The 27,029-nt window shown below is 41.8% G+C and overlaps 1 protein-coding gene and 1 long non-coding RNA gene across 6 annotated transcripts in view; both read left to right on the top strand.

Annotated features, from left to right (window-relative positions):
• The first annotated feature begins 8,099 nt into the window (after positions 1 to 8,099).
• Positions 8,100 to 27,029, top strand: part of LOC107266979 (zeta-sarcoglycan) — a 99,915-nt gene continuing 80,985 nt past the window's right edge. The window contains exons 1-3 of one of the 5 annotated variants that reach the window (XM_025083887.1): positions 8,100 to 8,326; positions 8,947 to 9,707; positions 10,012 to 10,195. In XM_025083887.1, the coding sequence (XP_024939655.1) occupies positions 10,019 to 10,195 (177 nt within the window). In that variant the 5' untranslated portion in view covers positions 8,100 to 8,326; positions 8,947 to 9,707; positions 10,012 to 10,018. Of the gene's footprint in view, positions 9,708 to 10,011; positions 10,196 to 27,029 lie in introns of those variants that run through there. The other 4 variants (XM_025083886.1, XM_015738092.2, XM_015738090.2 and 1 more) reach the window with 4 other exon arrangements.
• LOC107266980 lies at positions 11,601 to 12,104 on the top strand. Its single transcript, XR_001537526.1, has 2 exons — positions 11,601 to 11,747; positions 11,825 to 12,104. It is a non-coding gene; the product is annotated as an uncharacterized LOC107266980 (long non-coding RNA).

Here is a 27,029-nt window from a genome sequence, read left to right as displayed (position 1 = left end):
AGAACCAAAAAAAACTGGAGTTCCCTTTCACATCGGCATACTTCTATAGTTCCTGATAGTTTTTAGTAATAGTTCTGGTCCTATATCAAAAAGAAAATGGCATAAAAAATGAGATGCAAACTTCGCGTCTAGCGGTCACTATGAGGTGTAACGTATTTTCTTAACCCAACATAGATAACGTAAATCCAAGAGCGAATTTACGTTCGGCCGTCCATCCTTCGTCCATGCATCCGCATGCCAGGCGAGCGTCAGCCAATTCTTATTCCACCGGAAACTGAAGAGCCGGTATGACCTGGGAGTTGAGATGAAACAGCCTCAACTCCGCCAAAACGAGAGCTCTGACGGAACCTATCAGAAAAGACTGTAGCCTATTGGATCCTGTCGATTGTTGGGGACGCGTCGAATAACAGTATCTCAGTATCTCATGTGCTGAAATCCATAACAATGCGGAGTTCCCTCCGGATCCAGCAGAGTTTTATAGTTCCTGATGGTTTTTAACAACAGTTCTGGTCATTTCCTAAAAAAAAACGGCATAAAAAAATGCGATGCTAAGATCACGTCCAGCGGTGACACCGGTCCAGCGGTATGTATACCTTATATCTCGCAAAATAGTTTATACCTTTGAATGATTCTTTGTATTTATACTACATTTTGATATACACGATCGATGCGCACTCTGCCGTATAGTATTGAAATAGATAGAAGTTGATGCTGTCTCTCTATAGCTGGAAGCGACGAATCGATTTCACGTGGAACATTGGCCTCCGATTACTGTGAAAATTTGTCAAATATTTTCTCCTCGTTTTACCGTCGTTCACTAGGTACTCACTGAAAACGATTACTTTCTCTTTATTTATTTTTTTTGCCAGAAACATTAGTACACAATATTGAAAACTTCTGAAAATTTTACCATTTTCGACAGCTGAATGAAATACATTCTCTTTTTGTAAGACAACCCGTAACATAATTATGTGATATTCACAAACGTGTGCACATATTAATTATAAGTCACATAAAATTTCTATTATTATCAGAATAAATAGTGCATCGTGGTTTATGGAATATTCGGATCCTGCTTTGTAATTGCTTTATAATTCTGTTACGTCAAGTGCATGCATTTACTATATCTGGTTTTGAATTACAAAATACCTCAAGAAATGTTGATCAGCGATTATTTTTTATAATAAAATATATTTAGTTCTAGAAGAAGAAGCAGCATTTGTAATGGGCGTTCTTAAATTCTTATCGCTCTTTGACATTTCAACAGAGAAACTCGCAAATGTCATATTTCCTTCAGTCCCCATTGACATTTTCAAGAACGTATTTCCTACTCCTCATTTTCTCGTTATTGTTCGTACCTTCAATTCACGTATTTATATGTGTACAGTATACCTATACCGGGCTATTCAGTTCAAACGGACCACCTGAAGTTAATGGAACCATTTGATTCCTGTGGTAAAGCCACATTCAGGTGGCTCGATCGGTCTGAATAATTAGGTATATTTAGGTAAACGTACGTAAGTGTTACAACCTTTTCTTAGTATCAAGAGTGTCACATGTAAATATATTATTTTTATTATTTCATAGCAACGGTACGGAATCTACGATTCTGATGTCTTTCCTAGATTCAGTATACCTATGTAATATAATATATGGCATATATCGAGCACAGAAATTCTATATCTGTAATCAATAATCTATAAGGGAAATGTTGCTTCTGTCTAAGGTGCAAAGTCGAGTGAACGCGAGAGTTGGTACTGAGTGTGAGAGAGATGAGGGGAGCCAAGGACAGGACAAGTAATTTCCTTGAGAGAGGCGTGAGTAGCATGCGGAAGAGGTGTAAGGGGTTCCTTGCCATAAGCAGCAAGGAAGGTAGATAGGCTAGAGGGGGAAGGGCGTACGGGAGGTTGGCAAAGGTGGTCCAAACTAAACTAAATAATATTGATGGCCAACGGAAATTGAAAGCCGTTAAGGCCTTCAGCGTTGCGGTGCGAGATGGCTGCGCTGCATAAATAAGAGCGGCGTGCATTAGGATTAGAGCAGTGCTTCTCAAATTGTAAATCCGTGCATTACATCGAAGTATTAATATCGCATTAGGCATACGAAACACATAGGATTTATGGTAATTTTAAAAAACGTCATTAAACGTCAAACTGGGTGACATCGCAAGCTTGGTTCAGTGACAGATTGATTGTATTGACATTGCGTATCGACTAAGCGTGAAAATTTTCAAAATGTACGGGGCACGGAGGGTATTGGCAGGGACGAAATCGCGGACAAACAACACCGCAAATTGTTACCTCATGCAAATTCGACGTCGGCCCTTGGGCCGTCGGCTGCGTCGTCCCGTGACGCATGGTGTAAATGCTGAAAAATGGCCGGCTTAATATATGCGAGTGTACCGTGGCCGATAGGTGACTCCAAGCCATTTCTAAGCCTTTTTGATGTTTCAACTTTTCCCATGACTGTCTCCACTGTCTGACTGCTTGCTTGGTCGCTCCACTGCCTCTCTTATTCTTTTCCCTGTCTGGCCATGTATTTTAGGTTATCCCGTTATGTTTCACACGTCCCACTATACTATACTGGGTGTGCTTGCAACTTCTTCTTGGTAACTCTTGCGATTTCAAGTTATGACACAGTCATTTACAAGAACTCGAAAACTTGTGAAGTGATCAATAGAAAGCCAAGTTTCACTGTCCCTAAGAGCATCCTGCGCGTTTGCTAAAATCAATTTGAAATTTCTAACAGCTCATCCACTCGGTGAGACAGTTATTGCGCAAAACTTTTGAATTCTTCAGTAATTACTACTAACAAAATGACACCCGCTTCGGCATTCAAATCCATCCCCCATTCTCACCATAACGCGACAATCCTTGCAGCATTTCCGTCCTCGATTTTACCCTCTTTTATAAAAGGAATAAAATTTCACAAAGTGAAAGACCCTCTCGAGCGATGTGATTACGAGGAATTTTGCCGACTTGAAAAATCGTCGATTTTACTCGATCTTTTATTGATAATCTTGATTTTTATAATTGCGTGATTATCAACGAGATAAATATTGAACTAAAGATTTAAAAAATTGATAAATAGCTGTTGAGGATCGATAATCATTAATCTGTATATCCAAGACAATTGATCTACTGAATTATCCGTATGTATCACTTTATTCTATTGAGTTCCTCAATGAGATGCTAATAGCCACGATTAGATATGCTTTGACGGCTGCTGGTCGACTATTTCATAAAAGGCGAAAAGGCTTCGCCTTAGCTTCATTATCCTGACAATACAAAAGCTGCGGAGCATATACCCATCCAGTGATGCACGCGTAATAATAGGGACCCTGGGCATAAAGCGGTATCCTGCCATAAAAGCCTCTTCAATTCGTGAATGAGAAGGGAAGGAAAAATCGGAATGAGAATGCGCGTGGGGTGTTTTCGCCGCGAGAAGGAATGAGCAGACGAAGGAAGAAGGCAGTAACGAACGAAGAGGAAAACGGCGAAGGAGTCGAGAAACTCAGGGAGCGGGAATAGAAATATGGGAATAGGAATATAGTGGCGGGGTCGAACGGTGCAGGCATGTGAAACGTGGAACGGATAAGAATTCTGAGCTTACGGAAAAAGAGAAAAAAAAAAGTGACAAAAAGAGAAGAGAACACGGGGGAATTCTTGATCTTTTAGCGGTCTGACGCTTTTAATTCACAAGCCGCTCCCTCTTGTATTTTTTAATCGCGCTTGCTAGGCTTTAACGAGGAAGCAGCTTTAGCCATTGGACCATCGAGAATCTTTGCTAAAATACAAATTATTCTTCAGTGCGTTAACGCATATGAGATACTCGATTCATTGTAACTCTTTGACAGACGAGCTTTTATGTATTATTTGTTTTTCTTAATTCTTTATTTTCGTCCCCTTTTTTGATACCAGTTTTGGCTACAGAACGAATTCTCTCTTTATATCGATGAAAAAATGAAGATAACAGTGTCTGTTGGGAAATTTATGGGTATCGGGCTATTTAGAAAATCCAATATCGATTGTATACCAGTATCTGTGCTTTCGACCCAGTTGTAAAAATCATTCGTGTCTCATTATGATTCCGCTCATTATGCACACAATGATTTAGTGATTAGCGCGATAATTGCGCTATTACTAATTCCAAGCAGGAGCCACTACGTGCAATTTACATGGGTGTCGCGTAGCGTTATTTTCAACGTTACCAGCAACGTTCGCGCGACACTTTTTTTCCTATCGGGTAGCCTGCCTGCGCTTCTAGTTCTACGATATAGGTGTATATATATAGATACGAACGTGTGTACGTTATGGCTATCAGCAAGAAAAGCTCAGTTTCAGGCAAAAATCTTTTTGCTAGTAATAATGCGACGTTCAAAGGACAACCTATAAAATGTCTGGTTATCAGCATGGTTTGATAATTCATCAAATTACGCGACATTAAAGAAAATGTATTTTTGCCTTATAGAATTTGAGAATTCTTAATTAGCTACGCAGATTGTCAACGGTCAAAAGGAGACGAGTGAATGGAAAAATGATACAGGCCGATACTCAGCAGGCGATATCGCGTGTCTCTCCTACGGAAAGTAACCGATACACACAATACGGTATTCTTAATTAAGCAAGTCGAGTGCTTTTCTTGCTAATTGTTACATTCATAATTTTTCAATGTCTCTTGGCACACCTACCCATTTAAAATTTCCTATTGATTGTCTCGATTGACTACGAAGATAGACGCCGGACGGTTTTATCGTCGCGCAAGATCTTATTACCTCAGCCTAATAAAATATCAAACCGTAATATACACTCTTGGATGGGTGAGGACTTATGACGGGGATTAGATTTCAATTGTGCGTCTGCGAATAAAACGACGCTTTTATGAGACATGGAGGATGCTATGCGTTCACCTAAAATTAATTGACGTAGTCTGGATATACGAAGTGGAGTCTTAGTCAAGACCATAAACTCACTTACTGCTAATCAGATACTATTAAACTCTAACTTTAACTCATAATGCTAATTAAACTAAAATTAAGCTTTAATATTTTTGGGCATTTTCATTTTTAGGATTAATAAAAACATTTTTGATACATATGTGTTATGACTTTTTCCGTGATTATCTCAATTTTCCCACAAATTTATAATTTTATAAAGAATCTTTGTTGAGCTGATTTAATTAAAAAATTTTACAATTACGCAATTAATTTGGTATACCAAGTGTTATAAACCAGTGGATCTAGTCTAGGCCTTATTTGGGCCCAGTAGCCTACTAACACTGTTGACTCCTATTTCCGTATATTAGGGTCAGTTGAACCTGATACTTCAACAACTCGCCCCTTAACACATGGATCCTACTCAGGACGTATTTCGACGTCGACCACACCACTGTTCTTGGACATATGTCACGTACCCTTAGGTTGCGCAGTCTATTTTATTGTAAGCACCAATCGTTCGCCACTGTCAGAACCGTTTGTATACCAATAATTCCATAATCAGTGATAACCACTTTAGACCCCTATAACAATTAACACGTAATTCACGTCTAATAATTATAAATACCCAAGTTATACTTTTGAAACTCTTATTCAAACTTCCTATGTAATCCTCATAAATTGAAAGTCACATAAAGAACATTGTGAATAAAAAAAATAATTATAACCCCAAAGTGAACGATGCCAGGAGAGAAAAAATTTTTTTACCTCGAATGCCCGCGTCGGTAATAGCACATAAGACACCGCGTGGGGTCTCATATTCGTAGAATAACCATAACCACCCTTAGCTTCATACCAAGCTTGATTTAAGAGACTTCCATTAAGAAGAGACGTAGAATGAGAGAATGAGAGAATATGGGTAGCCCAGCGAACGCTGGTCGATTCTCTATGTAACGATTTCATAAGCCAAGATGGACACTGAGTCATATCTCTAGGACGTCCCCTATCAATTACGCTCGAATAGTAGGAGGACGGGTCTTAAGTCTTAGGTCTTGGCTTAGGATGGGATTATGAAGGTAGACTTCGGCTCGAAGGAGCGCACGGGCTATGCTACGCTCGAAGGGTGCTGTCTGCCAGTACCTTGACTACTTCTACTACCGATATGACTAGATCCAAAACGCGAGATGTGGTTTGCATATACCTGTGTGTATATATATATATATATATATATATATATATGTGTATACATATAGATATAGATATAGTATCATAGACTAGGTGAGATGGGTAAGGCATCCGTGAGCGGAGATGGGTTTACCGGAGGGTCGTCTTGTCTCAAGACGTCTTCAAATATTCAGCACCTTTAAGAGGTCTTAGACCAAAAGCCTAGGAAAGTAGTTGCGCATTAGCCTAAGAAAGATTTAAGGACACGTCTCCTCCGTGCGAACATGGCAGACCTCACGATATCGCTTCTTTCAATCTGCGTGTGTACCAGCGATTTCCTTACGCCTCAACGTACACGACGCAAGCGATAGCTGCACAAGTATATATGGTACACGTCTATACAATTCTCTTTCATCTTTATTTCCAGAAAATACATGTATGTTGTACAAAGAACACAGAAGAATCTCTTATGTATTCTTAGATATACCATAGATATGTTTTATTTACTATTGGTACCTCCTGTCATTGTTGGCAATGCTGCGGGCTAGTGCAGTCTGAGGATCCTTAGTGCGCAAGGATTTCTCGACAATAAAGGCAATCAATGAAGAATCGCAGAGGCAAAATCGTTGGAGCGACAGTGACTCGTAGACATACGACGATCAGATTCAAAAGTATTTCCGTTTCCGGTTGGTCCGAATCACCTTTCGCAAAGTCGAGATATTCAGACACCTTGAGATATCGAAGAAGCGGCATTTCTGGTGAATGTTTGGGGTAGGTTTCAAGAGGAATACGATATGGGATTGATGGGGGAATACAAGGCGTTACAAATACGTGGCGAAGTTGGCTGACGTCGTTTCAGTCGTTCTGTAATTTGTTGCTTGCGTGTTGCTTTGCGATGGACTTGGTCAGGGGTAGCTGTATTACTTATATACGGGCTATTTAATCGACTTCCGGTTAGAAGGGAAGAAGGCAAGCAATTATGAAATCTGCTTAGGCTACCTAATACGACTATAGTACTGTGTATACAGATACTTGCATAGGTAACTAAGCATTATCTCCCTATGATACAAGCTTGAAAGTAAACTTAGCCATTTAGCTCGGTACAAATAATTATTAGCCACAATGGTAGGTGGATGGGCTCGTTCTTTCTTTATGTGGAGCTTTCGCGATGCTCTGGGTAAATAAATAATTTAAAGCTCGTTAGCGTTGAGCAGAGAGAGATAGAGAGAAAAAAGAAAAGCCATAGTACAGTGAATTGTTGGGGGTAGTGAAAGTTCAAGCAACCCTACAAAGGCTGAACTTTTTACATCGGGGTCCTAAACACCTGGTAAATCGTTATAAAGGCATTAGCCACACTAATGGTTAAGTTACGATTACCATGCCCTTTTCGCTTCCCATTCTACAACCCCATCATCCTTTTTCTCCCTTGTTTCTTCGAGCAACCCTTTCGATCAACCATTCAGTAAATCATTATTCTGTTTTGTACAAGAAAAAAAAAACAAGAGGGAAAAAAATTTGTAATACGATCCCGAGAACTTCACGCAACTAAGCAATAATTTTTTGTTAGAATCTCCGTTTCGCGCAATATTACCCCATCCGTGTGCATCTTGACAATAGCATCTAGTACTAGCAGTAGTAGCGATATAGTACTGCACAGACCGTAGTAGGAATCGCTATAGCAAAGCAGACGGGACACGCTAGTGGAAACAGAAGGAGATGAACAGACAGACGGTTGGATAGTCTAAAGAGAGTTTCATGTATAGCTTGAAAGCTAGAGAGGCGAAAGTCCGGCTGGTGGAGAATCTTTCGATTGGGAATGAGAGAGGATACAAAGGAGTGAGCGAGAGAGAGAAAGGGGGGGTACAAAAGCAAGCCATAGGATAGCTAAGAGAAATGTATGTATAAAATGGCGCATGCGTTCAAGTCGAGCACGTGATGCCGCGCGAGTCCTGCGAACTCTCGGCGTTCGGTTTGCCACGGCATTCAGTACCGTGCGCGATCCACGAGGCGACGCTCGGTGGCGAAACGCTTCTCTGCCGAAGGTCAGAGAAGAAGACGCGTATCCCGTTTTCAAATGATATAGAATAAATATATTTTTAAAAAAATGAGAAAATGCACGAGAGTCCATAAACACTGTCGTAAATCGAGAATCGCGAGGATGTCAGAGATGCTGACGTTGTCGCACCTACGATTCCCGTTGACTATGAAACCGCGTTGACGTACTCTTACGTAATTATTCGTTGCAAGGTATATAGAAAAGGACGCTGGGATTTTCTCGTGTCGCTACAGACAGGATCGCGTGCTGCGTACTATTTAATATATTTTACAAGGAGATTTTCTCGCTCGGAGAAAATGATACTTTCGACACGGGTACGCGGATCGACTGCGGAACCGTGCGTGCACCAGAACGGAAAGTAATCTACGGGTTGCAATTATGTAAATTTTTCAACGTGGAGAGGAGAATCGAGGGATTTATCGAGTTAGAAGGAAGGAGGAAAAAAAGCTTGGAGTAAAATGGGTTTAGGTTGTTTATATTCTGGTCCATCGTTATAAAGTAGGAAACGTCAATAGGGAAGGTACGTGTTATCGGTGCGTAATCGTAATACGTTGAAGATAATCCAAGACGAGGAAACGAAATCGGATTTGTAATGTAATCAAAATTACTGCACTCCCTGAAGCTCTGTAGGGGAGAAGGTAGGGTGCGGGGGTTGGAGATTAATTTTCTAACGGATTTAAACCGACAGTGTTCACCGGGCATGAGCTCGAACGGACTGGCTCCTAGATGGTCAGGAAGTGAGGGAGTGAGGGGGGAAGGATTTAATGAAAAGAAAAGATTTTAAAGAAAGCAGGCGAAGAAAGGGAGTGAAGCAAGAAGAAATGTTCAGGTGGTCTGAAATCGGGAACTGAAGTTATCGTTAATCGAGAATTCCTATACTGTCTGGTACTTAATGATGTATAGAAACTGTGAGTTTTTTAATTCTGTATTTTTATGATGATCGTATGACGTCGATAATAATAATAACAATTACACCCGCCCAATTAATAATAAAGCTGTGTGCTTCTGTTGTAAAGTGTACGATAAATTGTTAATTACTAGAGAATCATGTCTGCCTATAGTGACCCTGTGACACCTTATTAGTATATGCTAATAATAATTTATATAAATATTGATGTATAATCGATTGACCTGTCGTGGCTGTTTATGAATTCGCGGAGAATTTTTCTTGCTTGGGTCTTTATTGGTTGGCGAATAAAACGCGTATAAATGGAATTTCGGGCGGTTAACGATAAGTCCTTGTGAGCTGAGATTTCCGGGAGTGTCGTGGGCTGCGTAGCGGTTCAGCTGTCGTGTACTAGTTAACGTGAGATTCTCCTGTTAGAAATTAGAAACAGGGGTGCGAAAGGGAGAGAGGGAAAGTAAAATTGAAGAAATAATAAAAGAAAAAGTAAAATAGAAGAAGAAGAAGAAGAAGAAGAAGAAGAAGAAGAAGAATAATAATAATAAGGGAGAACAAGTGCGAAAGGAGCTAAATTAACGAGAGACGATTATCGTAGAGGTATATTAGTGAAATAACTTGGGTGTGCAGATGCGTAGGGATTTAATTAAGGGGTAAGTGTCACGTTCGTCTGTTACAATTATTATACCTTAAGTTACTACCTTAAGGGGCTGCAGTGTAATTCGTGTTAACGTAATTATAATAACGTTAAGCATATTTGTTAAATAATTAATTTGAAGTCGATACGAGAAAGCACGTGACTTAACCTCGTTCCTAACCCTTGAAATAGACTCCCTTTGATGATTTTATATTAACTGATATAATCATTAAAAATTTCACCTCTTTATGAACATCCTACCCTTTGACCTTAAGGCATCAGACGAACCCTAATAAACGTGACCTTTGGAATGATTTCAGATAGAAAATGGATACCTCGCCGACCCTTAGTTTAGGAGGATCTAGGGCTAGGGCTGCCCTTTTGGCTACCACTGGCTCTGGTACTGGAAGCAGTGATAGACGTGTTGTCTTTTTGGCTAGTCAGCCTAATGTTTCTGTCACACATGACACAAGAACATGGCCTCATCATTGGTCTCCACACATGGTGAGTCATTTGATAAAGTTTATTTATATCGTAAAATTAAGTAACTTTTTACGGTCATTTTGAATCATAAAACTGTACAAACCCGTCTGTAAATGTTTTTTGATCAGAGGTCAAAGGTGAACAATGTAGAAACGACCCCCTGAGAATCCTAGAAACTCGTTGGAAATGACGCGTTTGTGCGTTGAAACGAAATTCATCAGGGACAACTGGAGTGCTTGGCGTTCTAAGGATAGTTAAAAAAAATAGTTAAAAAGTGAATAGCGTCAGATAAAATAGAAACGTGAATCCGAATGTGTTATCAGTAGAGGAATATCAATAGTATGGAATGTAAAATTTAACGGGGAGGAAGTGAAGGTAACAACCACCCTGTGACGGGACGTCGTGTCGCTCGGACATCAGAGCCTCGTAATTACGAATACAGCACGAGTAATGAAATAGGGTAGCAGAGCTAGAAGGAAGAGGGTGAGATAGACCAGAGTACGAAATGAATCAGTTTGAATGGATTCCAATGCATTTAGCACATTGACTGCTATCAGTCCCGTCGAGCATTCTGACAGCGATAGGGGTGCGTACCCCTGGCATTGTGTCCTCCCACCGAACGTTCAATTGTGGATTCTGAATTCGGGAATCTACCCTCTATCTCTCTTGGGGTTTGAATTCACCCGCGAACTCCCCTAATACTCATCGAGCCAATGCGTTAAGCGAGTTGCGAGACAAAACTCTGTATTTCCCGCATGCGGGAGCCGCATGTGCAGAAGCGGAATCGAAGCGATATTCATTACCGTACGTGAATGATATTTCGTTCCCTAAGTACAGATAACACGGTTATTAATTTAACGGCACTTATACGGGCGACCTACCCGTATACGATCTTCTATCTTATTCCATAATCGAATTCTATCCTGTCTCAATCTATCCCATGGAAATCTCATAGCCTAGAAAATTCGGGTACTTAGTCACTAATTAGTCAAAGTCTATTAACCAGTAAAGTTTCTTAATTTAACACACGTAGAATTCACAATAAAGTCAAACTTTAAGTGCGAGTACATACATATACTAGTGGCTACTCGTGACTAAGTGCATTTCTATGTCCCCGAGGAGACAGGAAACGTAGGTACCAAAGAAAAGGACAATAATACCCATTGCACAGTAGCGATCATTCGAACGGTAAAGCGTCAAGACTCGTTAGATGCTCGCCTTGTATTCCGTAGCATTTCTCTGTGGACGCTCCTAGAATTGCACCTTTTCTCTCCTCTTTTCTACCTCTTGACTTTTCTCCGAGCGCCTATCACAAATCACACGTAATTATTCTCAGGGAAATGTATTATTCTAGTCGACACCAGCTGTACTTGTCGTTGCACGCTCCGCCGCCGAGCGACAGTCCTATAACCGCCTTAACATTTGTAGCGCGACAATTATATTTGCGCGCCGAATTTATTCCAGATGCCAGCACCTTCGTGTCCTCCCACTTATTGTAAATTTTCGTAGCTTCGCGAAGGGATAAGTCTTGCTCTTCCCATTTGCCTGTAGGCAGTGAATACGGAAGCAGCAGGTATTTATAGTAAAAATTATAGAAATCGCTTGTAAGGACGTTATTTTATTAGATTTGTTTTTCCATCACTCTCTTAGGTATTTGGGCCATTGTCCCGTGGTCAACGTAGGACTATTTTATTCGGCTTGGATTTTTATTAGAAGCAAATTACGTACTGGAAGCACACGAGGTGCTGGATATTGGAAGCTTCATGGCTACGGCTGGTTATCTCGATCACGTAAATACAAAAAATTGTCACCACGATTCTCTATGTTAATATATTTTTATATATAAGGTGCGTGCGTAGCGAAATTCAGTAATTTGTCTTAAACGGTATTTATATATATTAAATTCCTTTTATTATATAGCCGCATATCATTGATTATACGTTATCGCTCAAATTGTTCAAAGCTCGTATTCTGGTAGTGTTTTCTCTGTTACTGTGTTTTACCATAAATGTGTAATAGAAAAATAGTGTTATACTACACATTCTGGATTGACGAGCTTAGGAAATATAGTGTATATATTTTTGCCTGGCTAAGACTTCATTTCCGTTTCGTAACAAACATCATTAGACAGGACTGTACCCTACAGTATATGTATAGGGCCTTCGCACCTAAAGACTCTTTCACTCTGCTAACCTTGTCACTCCACGGCAACCTAACCTTCAATTATAATATGACGGACTAGGTTTTAGCTCAAACGCCAAGTGACAGCAGACTTATTTGTTCGTATCAGAGATTTCTTTGCTTCCCCCATGAATAATTCCAACTGATCAACTCCATTCTGGTTAGACAGATCCGCTTACATTAGTGTACACTGGGCTCGCTCAGTGGATGCCAGGTAAAGATGTCTGGCTAAATGGTGAAACTCCAGTGGTTGATAAGGGGTTACGGGTGAGAACGCCGTGTAAATTAAAGTAGCTAGAAAGCGTGGCTGGTATGCATGTAAATATACCACAGAGGTAATCAAAGACAAATATTGTTTGTGGGCGATAACGCACTGGGCTGCTTTAAGTTAAAATACGAGCTTGTTTTTGCTAATTACTAATTACCTACGTAATTGTTCCCGATCAGAGCCCGCCGGGCTTTGACCTGACGTGTTTTCTCGAGCTGGCTATCCCAGTGGCCTGCTACTCTGTTGGCTTTTACCGCGGCGCTCTTTCTTCTCATCTCCGTCGGGGTGAGTCCGTTTTTCTCACCCCTGTCCGAGAAGAGTACGGTCAACTGCCGGTTCCCGTGCGATGTACGGGTAAAATAAACGAGAGGGATAATTCACCGAATCACGAGTCAGGGGAAAAGAACAATTTTTTTATTTAACCAAAATTCATCCCTCTTTTCGCAACGTGCGTGCCGGACCTAGGTCAAATACAGGTTCAATGCCATTGGCTATGTGAGGACGTAAGAGGGTCTTCTATATGAAATAGTATTTTTTTTTACAATTTCGTTCGACCGAATAAGGGTGTACAGTAAATGGATTAGGGAGCTCGAAGGGCGAAGGGTCAGGAGGTCGGTGAAAAGATATCTGCCGTGGCGAATGACGTCTCGGTCGGAGCGCAACTTCGCCGCTCGATTTCCCTCCGCGATAAATCAGAATCGTCCCCGACATTTTCCCCGCCGTTTTCTCTTTTTCGCAAAAGACTTTTCTCAAACTCTCTCACCTTCTGCCCCATTTTCCTTATACTGGCTCCCGAAAACCTCGGCCTCTCTCAACCCCGCCGTCACCCCTAATCCGCAAACCCCTCGTACCGACGTCATTCCTTGCCGAGATTCTCGCTCATAGTTCTCCGGAAAAGCCGTAGCTGCCCATTCACAGTTCTCACTATATCATCGCACATCAACTGTTTTGTCAGTTTCCGCCGCGAGGCCAGGATGAATGGGACTTCTTCTTCATTAAAATTATCGTCCTGCCGTCGGCCGAACGTCGGATAATCCACAGTTCCCATCCTATACCGGCGATCAGGAATAATTTCTATGCGGCGCGTGCTAGCTCAAACCGATCATGGATTCCGCAGGAAGTGTCAGCTTCCCTCGACTGGGACAAAGTCGCGAAAGGAGGCAGTCAGCGTCGAAGGGTTGACGATCGTAAAGGGGTTGAGAATCCCGCCGATTGAACCGGTCCTAACGCTGCGAACGTTGGCTGTCGAAGGGTGCTACGTCGTTTCACAACTTCTCCATTCGATAAAGACAATGCGAATCAGGTTTCGATTTTACCAGTGACGTATGGCTTCCTATTTATCCAAATCGGAATGTCAGACTAGTGACTTCATCCCTCCTCTCTTCATCCCCCCTCAATACCCTTGTATCCCGGTGTATAGTCACCTCGGTGTACGCTCACCTACGTCTGTCCTAATACGTACTCCATAGTGTCGCTAGCAGCGAGAGTGCCGCGAGTTCACAAGGAAACGGGGGACAAGGGTACTGAATTACTGCCACTTGGGACAAGCGCAGAGATTGATGATTGCGCGAGGAACCTCCGCCCTTTGACAGACCCGTACATATATATACAGAAATAACACGCGTACACATCCTTTACACCCTTAGCCAGTAGCAATCCTGACTGGTGCTGCCGACCCTTCAAGCAAGACAGGACGTAGACCCCATCATCGTGATACTCTACGTACTTTATTTTCGAGTAGACCTGTATCTTTTTTTACTTTGTCTCACTACGGTCACGCGTATATCTATATATCAGGAGGGTTGATCGAAAACCTCTGTTTTGGGCTTGAACCATCTCCCTTATGGTCCACGGGGAAGATACACCAGGAAATTTGTAAGTATCGAACCAGCATGGTGCAATACTTGTGGTTGCGTGCATCTGGAATGAACATAGTATGCAGCCATGGGACGGTGGAAGGGCGGAGGGAGGGGAAGGGGGTTGTCTGGGAATAACTTTGACCTGCAGTTACCTCGTCGACCAAGGCACCCTTCCTCGAGCAAATCGAAAATGGGAATTGGTCCTTTGAAGTTGGTGAAACGACCCGTCTAAAATGTCCGTAATAACTTTAGGAGATTATTCCGTATATATCGATATATATATGTGTATACACATACATGATGTATGTATGATTGTAACTCATTGGTCGGTACCCGCTATGTGCTGAATTACTGAGCACTTAGTCAGTCTTATTGTTTCTCTAATGCGTTTACTTTGCGCTATCTGCTAACCACCCGTTCTACTCCTCTGCTTTTTCATCCACCCCCCTCCCTCTCTGCTTTACTACAGCAGACTCCTGAATTCGCATACAGAGTCACTTACTCGGCACAATCTTCTTGTACAGAGTCTGGTATCACCTGGCTCCATTTCGCGGTACCACACAAGGTTTTCTCGGGAATACGATCGCCAATAAATGTCTGCGTTTTAATTTAATTGAAGGGTAACGCTACCCGATGCGCCCGTATAGCAAACACTTGCAAGTGATTTATTACTGGTTTTAATGCCCCCAGTCCCTGCTACAGCGTCCACTTTTCCACAGAACGACCCAAGTTAGCACCAATAATAAAGTAACCCGTCTAGTATGGGGGATTTTTTTTCTTCTTAAATTCTTTACTACACCACCTTTTAATTTTCTCATTTGCACCGATCACTTTACGCGTACGTTCGTCTTACGAGCATCTTCCACGTGTCTGGAAATTCGTATTTATTACAAAATACACACAAACTCAATTCACTCTATCAAGTGTGTGGCTGCTGACGTGTATTGCTGCTCCATTTTACTGCAAAGTAAACAGTGACTATTTACGGCTGCGCTGTACCTCTCCTACCTTTACTTTCTCTCTTCTCTACATCTTCTAGTCCTGGAGCCTCTGGCACGCTCCTGCCTCCTTAACTTTGAGGACACCCTCAGTCCTTGCGTTACGCGCGCATGCGCACGGCGTCCCATTCGATGCCCTTCGCTATCACTACCTGCCAGAGTATCGTTAATTTCATCTTGACGAGCGACATCGAGGCATCCTTGTACCATACAGGCAGTATAACCCTGTTAGCGTGCAACGTCATGAAAATGTCTTTAAAACGTCTCTCTCGAGACATCTGTACGATATACGTGGAAAATGAATTTTTCAAATAGACAGCGAGTGTAAATATGAGGAATTAAGTTTTCGGCCAGTTCAGTATCTTGGTACTAGTTCAGTGCATAAAGTAGGGTAGTAGTAAGGTTTAAGCGCCACCTGTGCTTGTCAATTAAGTTTACGTGTACACCCTCTAACACCCCTCTTTAACCGTGTATAGCTATACTGCTTTACCAGTCTCGTTCCACCCTCTTGGCAACGTGGTACAGTTGACACAGTATATGGCGCGCTCTTAAATACAGCAAGACAAACTCTAAGTACACGTATATGTGGCAAGGTATAATCTCCCTGGAAATCATAGGGGAGAAAATATTGATAAAATACTTCGATAGTATCTGTCATACAGAGAAGCTTTCTACGAGTGCATAAAAGCCATGCCAGTACGATACCGTTAACGTTGCCAAAGTATTGCAGCATTTGTACAGCTCTCCGTCCCAGCAGCATAATGGCCTGTATACTGTTCTGTGCTTCAGTCGTTGGCCAGTGGACACTCTACTTCACTGTACTTTTCTCTCTGTAGTCGTCGCTAATTTCTTTCCGTGTGCACATCGGGATTCCCAGCGAGGAACCAGAACGCAGACTGGTCGACTCTCTCCGATATCCGGAAAAATGCACTCACGGATATTGCACCGATACGAGACTGCACGTTAGGACTTTGGACACCGCATTGCAATTTTTGCTCGGTACACCGAATTGCTACTGCGGGACAATTGGTTTGTGATTTTGGTTGGGTTCTATGGGAATAACGCTAAATTATTTTTCGCACCAGTATCCAAGAAAGAATTTCTAAGTTCCATACGTATTGCTTCGGAAAGATTTAAAGAGAGCGAAAGAGAGTGCACATAGCCGATGCATTGTAGAATGCACTTATGTCATTCGCAGGCTTACTGCACCTTCGTTAATGAAAAGCTAGTATATCCGTGAGATCGATTTAAAATTAGTAAAGAAAATATTAGCCGTCGAATCGGTTTGTCGGTGTAGGTTAAATAACACGGAGTATAATTAAAACGATGGAATTATTAAATTAATGCCTCTAATTATACCGTAGCCAAATGCTTTGCCAGTCGACCTCTAAACCTAGAGGGGGATGCCAATTACAGAAAGGCGGTACGTTTTTACGAAGGCCTCAAAACATAGGGTTGAATAGAGTTAAGTGTACTCTATGTATAAGGGTGGATATTCGATCGGACAAAAGTCACCCTGAGTCGTGTACTGAAGGGAGGACAGTTTTTTTAACAAGAGTGAAATGACATAGCGAGTCGCGCATATATGTCCAAATAATCATAGGCTTTCATTTGGATCCGTAATCAGCCCTTGACGTTTGCCAAAGTAGATGTCATTGTTAAACACATTGCCGACGGCCGACTTGTATTTCTCGATTCGATACATCCGCTAAACGGTTCATTATATCTATACACATGCATAGTGTAGCATATATTTTTATTTATTTCCTTCTACACCCTTTTCTTTCTCTCTTTCTTTCCTTTCTCCTCCGAACTCACTGACGGATGATTCCCAGCACGAACCTAGGACATTAGTCCGAGTCTGTGATTGGCTTAAGTGATTTCGGGGATAATTATAACAATCCGCTGATACCTTCGCCCCTATCGCTAATGAGGCCAGCTAATGGGCCGTCGTTTATTTGCACCCCTCACTCCCCCACCGGATACATCTCCTCCTCCTTTCTGCTCCTTATATACATATCTGTACATGTAAACAGCTCTGTAAGCTATGCCGATTATATCTTTAATATTCTTGGCAATCACTATTTTTTACTTAGAACATCCTATTTACGGTATGATCGATAACGCTTGTGTTATACTTATTCATGGTATGTGCATAGTATACCGGGTTGTTCAGGATATTTGCATCAGCTGAAATTAACGTCTAGTTGATTTGCGTGACAGGGCCCAATGTACACGTAAAAAAGTTTGTGGCAATTCCTCGTAAAAAAAAAATATTTTAATCGTTGGCACGTAATGCAGCAAGTTTGACTTTTTTGAGAAGTATAATAATCATTGTTCCACGTTATGGTAATAGACGTATTTGTACTGTGAGATTGACGATTTCAAGTAGTATAATAATTACAGTCCCTTTTCACGATAATTTTCTTTCGAAACAAATATATCGTGAAGACTGTCAAAAAAATTGCTGCAATGAGTAAAGCTTCTAAGTCAAGTATAAAACTCTTTTCGTACAGTCGCAAAATGGTGAATGTGCTACTTCGAAAACATACGTTATAATGTTATAAATATTTCGGCTGTACCTTGATTATGTATACGCATATCATTTTTGTTGATATACTTCTATGTATGTTTACTCGATGTACGATATCGTTTCTGACATAAAAATCAAATGGACTGGCTAACTTCGGCGCGCGTATTAACGTCTGACTTCCATTTAGTATGAATTATATATATTTAGGAAAATGTATTTTGTCCGTTCTATGACTGTCGAATTAAAATGGACGAACTAATATTTATTGACGGACACACATGAACAAACTTGCCAGGAATTTAATACAATTTCGTAGACGCTTTTGTGTGCAGTGCAATCAACTTACGGGCTTTGTTTATATTCTATGTAGATATTTATACCTATATATCGTGAATAAATTGTTGTCCAGAAGGTAAAAGGAAGTATAGTAACGTTCTTTGTATTATATTGTATATCTGATAAGAGCACGAGTACACGTTGATACAGCTCGTACGTATTGATTCCTTATTGGGAGTTGACTATGGCGAATCGATACAATTCATGAGAAGGACATGGAGGACAAGAAGGATCCTCTGGTACGACATTGTTTTAATATATCTCTGGATTGGCACCCTCCGCTGGACCTTCTCGAATCCGATACCTTGTTGGGGTAGTAAATCAGTCGCGTGCAGGTTGGGTATAGTCGCGTAGGACAACACGTAGTTGCCATCTATACGGAAGCCCGCTTCCAAGCATTGTTGCTATAGTATTATATATATACGCGCCGAATCATCCCCTAACTTCCTCTACCACTACCCTCCGTTACTAGGATGAGCAGCCCCTAACTCCGGCAGGAGAAGATACACTCGACTTGGACTGATTTACGTCGCATAGAATCAACTTGAATTTTCTTACCCTATAGCGGTAGGTTTAAGTCCTCCGTTACTATTCATCCCTTAAATCGACAAGGGCATTTGCCTCGTTACATACCCTATGTATCCCATAGCGATGCATACAACCAAAGGTATAGTTGCGGGCGGCAAGAAACGTCGTGGTTTCTTTTTTAAAATTCCTGAGAGAGTCCTCGGAGACAAATAGCACCGATGGCTATCGGCCTGTATACAGTATGCTATTAAGAACCGCCACGAAAACCTGCAATCTAACTCCAGAAGAGAAATCACCCCTCGACGAGCCGACCTCTATCCCCCCGTTTCACCCGCCGGTTCTAGGCATTAGCAATAGCCTCGTACACCATTTGTCCTAAGGAACTCGCCGCGAAGGCACAAGCCTTCAGGAAATGTCGAGGATTTCGTAGTACGGCTCTCTGTCGCGTTTCATTAGAATTGAATGTTCGCCCCACGTTCGCCACGGGAAATCGTTGTTGCTGGTCGCACGGAAAATTCTTGGAAGATTGCAATCGCTCATTGCCATCTGGGTCAGAAACGACGCTCGCGTCTACTGGCGTCCCATACTTCTAGAGAGACGCCACGAGGGGTTTGTAAACCTTATACATTGGTTGCAAAAACTCTTTGGCTCGAATCGACGCTGAACTTTTTGGAGGGTGGTTTTAAAGGGTGGTTTAACAAAGCGGATACGGTGGTACTCGTGAAACAATTCGCCCTTGGATATTCGTCGCTCGTAAATAATTCAAATAAATGGCACAAGTTGCTACCGATACGTCAAAATATCATTGGGGAATGGGGACCTTCGTATGGATTAGCATTCAAGGGTCGTTTCGTTGCTTCTCTCGAAGGGGTGCTACAGAAGGCCCGAAGCTTTTTCTTCGGGGTTCTTCCTCGCATTTAACGTTTCAAGGGGTTGGCTTTTTCGGATAGCCTAGGAATATATTAAAATTCTCTTGACCAAGGAGTTACCGAAGAAACTCACCTTTGACCTCGGGGAACGCTCATAAATAAATCGAAATTTATTCCATAGCTAGAAAAGTTTTTCATTGAAATCCTTTGGAAATCCAGCCACTCGTCATAACGTGTTACCCTTGGTAATTCTTTTGAAACGTTAAGGTGTGTATAGAAGGGATGAGTTTTTTTTTACTTGCTTTCACATTCCGGTATCTAAAATTACGAGAGGTTCAAGATATCCTCCTTATATTCTAGAGGGTTAACACTTGAGGGTCTTAATGAAGTTTCCAAGGGATGGTCATCCCTAAGGAAACGAAAATCGAATTCTTGATCTCGTATTCGTCACGTATGATATTTAATGGTAATGCTTGTTAGCTACAGGAATTAGATAAATTAGCCACATGGTTCCGGTTCACAATACGTACCCGGTGTCTCTATGGTAAATGACTGTGAAAATGGCTTGAATTTGCCTTTTTCTTTTAATTTCTCAATTATAACGTCTGGCAAATACCAATTTCTCTGCAACTGACAATAATGCGAATCAGCGGACGCCTAGTGGCAAAGATAATCTCGATCTAAATTATTCCAGATCACGCTTACATTAGTTCCAATTAACGCGCCAGTAGCTGCACGACGCCAGTAACTCGGCCATCCCAGTTACTTCGGTTTTCTCGGAGTTGGTGAGATAAAAAAAATAAGGTCGACCGCGAGTATTTCAGCCCCCTTTTCTCCTTCTATCCTCTTCCTACTTCCCTTTCATCCGAACCCCGAACTCCCCCGGTCCCCTAAGGCACTCTTTAACTCTCTTATGAAATACGCGATAAATAAGCTTGATTTATTCCGACTTTATATACCATTCTTAATAAGAACCTTGACTGTCCGCGAAATACTCTTTGCCAAAAGAATTTCAGGCATAAATTTCAACCCTGTAAAAAAAAAGTTATTTAACACCCAGAAACGATAGCAGTACCATATATAATAGGTACACCAGGAGCGCTATATAGGTTCGTTTGGCAATGTGAATATTATTATGTTTAACTGTAGAAATCTTGCGAGGGTAAATGTTACGTATACCGGGTCTTTGGGTCTTTCTTGGGAACTCCGGCTGAACATACGTCGAATCGTATCAGATAACCTGGACCGGGCTTTATTAGCCTTTGTTCGAAGTACTAGTCTAATTAAGCGTGGGTACATTATGGGGACATTTGGTCGAGGGTTACGAGCTGGCTGGCTATATAGATAGGACTTTCCATAATAGTATCCACTGTGGGTATAGATATATATAATACATATATTCATAACCTAAGATGAAATCTAGGGATAGATGTTTGGTATTTAAGGTATTAAATATCCTTGTGAATTTTCACAACAGAGTATACATGACGGTCTGCTTTCTGTCTGGTATACAATTCGTCAATGAGTCGCGTGGTAAATTTTAATGGCACTCGCTTAACCAGTGGCTATACGTTCCGGGTGATTTCCCATGACGATAATTACGTAGTTATCCTCACAACAAGAAGAGTACCGGTACTTGGTAGAAAGACGAGAAGGAGGCAAAACAAATAAGGTAGTCAAGTCCGCAAAAAATGAAATCTAAAAAATCGCAGATTCTTTTGAAAAAGAAAGTGGATACGTCGGTAAGGTAGGTACATGGCTATACCGGTACTACGCAAATTTCTCTATTATGCATGGACATGAAGGATTGCTCTGGCAGGGCACGTTTTTTATGTCGTAGGTAATTCTATCTTTCTCTAAACTATCTTGGCCTTATTTTCATTCCTTACGCTTCAGAGAGTCTTACTGAGTGCGAAGTGATCCAGGATGAGAGGATGAAAAATCTTTAAGGTAAAATCGAGATCTACGTCAAAAAGATCGCTCGACAGGAATTGCGACCTGGTATGCATTTCTACTCGAGTACTCCTAACAGAGAATAAAGGAGGGCGAGGACGGTGTCAAAGCAACTGAAGGGGGATGTTCTCGGTAATTCTTTGGGAGGGTGCGCAAAAGTCCGGTCACGTCTGAGGGTCTCGACTCTAGGGGGTGAGAAATGAGTACCTTAACCTTTGCTTTTCCCACACTTTTCTTATACCTTTTTCCTTACGTCTTCGAACTGCCATTCCTTACGTTTCCGGCTGCTTCAGTCTGCCTTCTCAGCTTCCGACTCTCACTTGGCTTCAGTCGGTTGGCCTTTTTGAGCTTACCACAGTGGTGCACAAGTCAGGACTGTTGACACGGAGTGAAAATGGCACGATCGCATTCAACACGTATTCCTGGAGCTAAAGTTCACTTGGTCCTCCCCACCCACCCACCATCTACTCGCGGAGCAGAGGTCATGCATTTTTGGTTAGAAATTTTACGTCATGTGGCGTATGTCACTTCTCGCACGAAATCCAATTTCGGTTGATCCTGGATCTCATATTTTTGAAATACCTCAATAAATCGGTAACCTCAGTTCTTTTTTGTAGAACATGATTGGGATACGGGGGTGCCGGATACTCGGCACAGGCACCGGGACGCCTGGCACGCGGTTATTTAGTGAAGCGTGGAGTGGCCATTATTCGAATGGGCACCCACGGTTTGTTTAGCATTTTACAACCTGCCCTGGTCAGCATGGCCACCTCCTACCACGAGCTGTTATCCACAATACACAGAGACCTATACGCTGCTTGTAGTTCCACGCAAACCAACCTTGTCGCGTTTGTTCAGATCCGTTTTACCTTTTCCCATATGCGATATTGATTCTCGGCTTTATTTCCTTCTACCTTCATCGAATTTTCACTTCCACCCATAACACTCGATTGAGCCATAACTTCAAACGAGGCAGGAAACAAAACAGCGGATTTCTTGAATTTTCAAAAGGACGGGAAAAACCTCAAAAAACAATTTCGTCGTTCGGCAAGTTTTGTACGGTAGAACATTTTTAGGAAAAACAGAAATTAAAAAAAAAGAATTACATATTTACCACGTTATTTCGCTTTGCACAGCAATCGCGGCATTACGGTCTCCTCTGTAAAATGTATAAAAGCATCGCAGCAACCCGAAATTGGGGTATCGGTTATAGTATGGTACGGAAGGACAGATTGGGCGATTACAATCGGAGGTAAAATTCGGTATAGGAAAGGGACAGGGACTGGTTTCGGATAGTAGAGAAGCTACGAGATTGGCATACGGTTAGTGAAGCTTCAGTGGTTGCAAATAGAGAACAGTTTAGCGTGGTACGTCCGAGTATTGGACGGCTGGTCAATTTAAACTGAAAATACAAAAAGTAAATTAGCCGGACTGAACGAGCGTTTGGTGGTTTGTCCTGCCACACTGCGCCGCAGCGTCACGTGTGTCGGATCGTGCGGTGCTTGCGGTTCACGCATTTTATGTACGCCCGGTATATTATATGTGCCGCTGCTGCCGCCACACGGTTGCCTCGGTACTACGATACCTATTGTTATTGTTGCCTTTGCCATATCTGACGAGTGCATGTAATGTAATTTTAAAAACCTTAAGCCATATATACATTGTCGCTCTGTATCGTTTATTAAAGCCAAATGACTGCCAATGCGATTTATTGTAACTCATTATTCGAATTTCATCCCTTGAATTATAAGCGTCATCGTTCTCGATCGGCGAACGGGGCCAGTGGAACAGAGGGCTTTAAATACAGGAGCATTCCGATTACTAGAATATCCGATAATGTTCCACATTGGTACACGAAATATTCTGGACCGTTGTCCGCTGGCTGTGGATGCACTTACACTTGACGCTTCACAGTACATTTCAGGGATTATTTTGTACATGCTATGCAGTGTGTACCTGGAATATCTGAATCTTTTATTCCCTTTATGTACCGTGTTATACATTTTCTATCCACGTGGAATATTGCCATGAGGTTTGCGCGGCCTTTTTATAGGGACAGCTTGATCTCTCCGGTTAGGAAATTCTTTGAGAGATTTTGTCAAACTCGACCAACCTAATCAGATTTTTTAACCTTGTAGGATTTTTTTTGTGTTTTCAAAACGATCGAGGACTCTTCGTTTCCCCTTTCTCACACCAATGTATATATACATATATAGGATACAATTAATGAAACCAGTGATACTAGGAAAATACAGAAAGATAGGATTTACAGTATTCACCGCGTGCATCAGAGTTAGCTTGTTCGTACCTGAAGGTTTTCAGGATAGGGAAACGCGGTAATACCCATTCAACGTATTTCCTGGAGCGCGATAAGACCTTTTTAAGAGGATGCGAAAACACTAAACATCTCTTCCCGGTTTCAAGGTAGGGAAAACTTTAGCAGTTCCTTTTTTGACTGAGGATTATTCCTTTAGGAGGACGTCGCGACGCCGTCGTCTTCAATGTCGGCTACAATCTTCTTTGGAAACCACGAGATGTATACTAGCTCCACATCTCTCCCGCTCTCGCTTCCTTTGAATGCAACAGATAAAATACAAAATTCCATACCGTCTGATATAATGATTTTTATTTTCCTTGCAAGGATACACGATTTCACTGCTATCTCATATATTCGCGAATTCTCATTTAGCCACGTGATAGCTCGCGCAAGCCCGTGATTAAGTGTTGTTTGCTCGTGCTATTTCACAACGGTTGCGTTACGGCGCAGCGTGGATCAGATTAAAATGCACGGGCGGTTATGCGATAAAGTCAAAGCCATTTGGTTGTGCAGCTATAGCGGAGGAGAAAGTTCACGGGTATTATGGTAACTGATAAAAATAGATAACGCCGGATAAGACGATCGAAGTTGCTTGGCTGAGTATTTTTCTTTCGAAATTTATCATGTCGAAATTGTATTATATCTAGTGCCTGTGTCTCCGTTACGGCTTGAAGACGTTTCATATTCGATACTGCTGATTCGTCGATATCGTAAATAGAAGTTTAATTAATTCGCCGCTCGGGTAACCCTGCTTGTCCGTAAGATAGAATAAGGTATATAACGGGCCACCGAGGCTTCCGGGTTCTATTGCCAAGGTTCAAGGAAAACCCAAGGAAGGGATTATATTGACGTAATTCGCAAGAACATTGTTAGTCGTATTAGCACGGTCAGCAAAGCTCGAGGACACTGAGACCTGGACCGTTTTCATCAGGACAGGAAAGTATCGTTTTGGACCTTAAACACGATTTTGAAAATCTCTTTAGATAGTGGATGATAGAGGTTTAGGGGTCGGCGTAGTTGCTGAGGGTATTAACTCGACGACGCCCTCTTATGATTTAGAGAGGGTAGGTCCTCTGTAGTTTTGGAAGGTAGAAAAGACGTTTAATCTTCCCAAGGGAGATTGAAGGTCTCGTAGGCGCAAGACAACGGAAGATGCTGGAGGGGTAGATGGTTCTGAGATGGTGGTGGATAAATAATTTGTTGGGCTTTGTCTTTACTTAATTCTCCTCTTGGTCTACATCCTTCAACCTTTTCCCATACTCTTTGCTTCGCCTTTTCCTTTGGTGCTGCAGGAGCACGATGTTCAGGAAATGTAAATTGGTCTCCGGCTTGACTCACGGCTCGTGCCAACGAGTTCTCTCGTAGTCCTTTTTGATCGGGGCTTAATCAAATTCTGGGGAAAGTGAGGTCTCAGCCTGTCTCTCGTGCTGCCAGGATCCCGAACCCTCCCGACCTCCCGACCTCACGGCTATCCACACCCAGACCCTCACCTTGGAGCAATTTAACAATTTTATCCCCGACCGGGTAAAGTTAAATTGTTGCCCGTTGCAATGCCAAGGTATTAGTTTCCGGATAAATGCTTTAGTGCGGAATTAAAGTGGCCCGTCTTCCTTCGTTTATTTCAGTTTCAAGATATGGCCCTATTCTACTTATTGTTATATAACAGTCTGGCTTGCCTATTGCCTGCTCCACTTTCCTCCATCCTGTCACTATTCATTATCTAGCCGGGAGATTGATATCTACGAGATAAATACAGATAACTTTATTTATTGTCCAATGCTTTTAGGGATATCTTCTATATCGAATTTATCGGTCGCGTTCCGAATTTACTCCATTACTTCAGTCACTCGAATTTTCAGAAATTCTGGATTCCGACTAGTCCGATAGTGATTACGTGTGTGTGTTGGCCGAAAATATATATCTATGTATATATATTGTCGTCAATTAGTCTTTTGACTCGAAAGGCATCCACTTTTGGAATGCGAGGACTCGCAAAAGGCAATGGGCAAAAGTGCCGTGGGAACGGAAGGGAGAAAATGATAAAAGAGAAAAGATTGAAATGGCTCGGCGATAAAGGTCGATTCGCGGTAAAATCACAGGAAACCAGCACTCCCTTCGCTCTCTTTACTCTCATTCGATCCCTTTCACTCCCTTTCTTCTATGTCTCGTAAATCTTTGAGCGAGAACTCGCTACCCGAGCAATCGGTGCAAATTGGAAAATCTGTCTCGGTAATTCATCCAGTTGCACCCTCTACCCGGCCAATCGTTCGAACCCCTCGACACAAGCCCACGTTGTTCCAGCATGCAACGCGATCATGCATATTGTAATGATCGACGCCCGACGTCCAAAGAACCGAGGGGACTTTGCGACAAATCAATCAATCGCGAGAACTCTTTTATTTTTTTTATCAATTTTCTTCTCCATTCCATCAACCCACAACTTCCCTGCATCCCCTTCCTACATACTGTCACTGATAAAATACGTATTTTTTCCAATCGATTGCCAGCAATCAAATCCGACCAATCAGCCAGTAAAGTCAAGCCATTCTCTCGCACAATGCATTTAATATCAACATGCGATACACGTGCGTCCTCATCCAATTTTATTTATCAGGTATCTTTTCAATCAATTGAATTCTCTGTGCGTTCTATTTTAATTACCGCTTGACGTTCGATATATACTATATTTAAAAGATATCATATCACAACTAATATATATATATATATATATATATACCTTCTTTTTTCTTCATTTTTTCTTTATTCTCCTTCTTTGTTATCTTCCAACTCTCAGGGTATAGTCTCTTGCGCACTTCTGGACTATTCTCACGGTGGCGTCATTTTTCACTTCGCGACACTTGACAAAAGACGCGAAGGAGCGCGCCCGTTTGCCGAACAATTTCTGCGCAATGAAATTAAAACTAATGAAGGAGCCAGAATGCCATTTTCATTGTTTTTTTTCCTATTGCTCTTCGTCCCAACCGCGAGTAACCGACCTACCTTCCCATCCCTT

This window comes from Cephus cinctus, unplaced genomic scaffold, assembly GCF_000341935.2.
Source record: "Cephus cinctus unplaced genomic scaffold, Ccin1 Ccin1_scaffold0330, whole genome shotgun sequence".
Lineage (NCBI taxonomy): Eukaryota > Metazoa > Arthropoda > Insecta > Hymenoptera > Cephidae > Cephus > Cephus cinctus.
The sequence above is the reverse complement of the archived record's forward strand: the minus strand, read 5'-3'. Positions and strand labels throughout refer to the sequence as shown.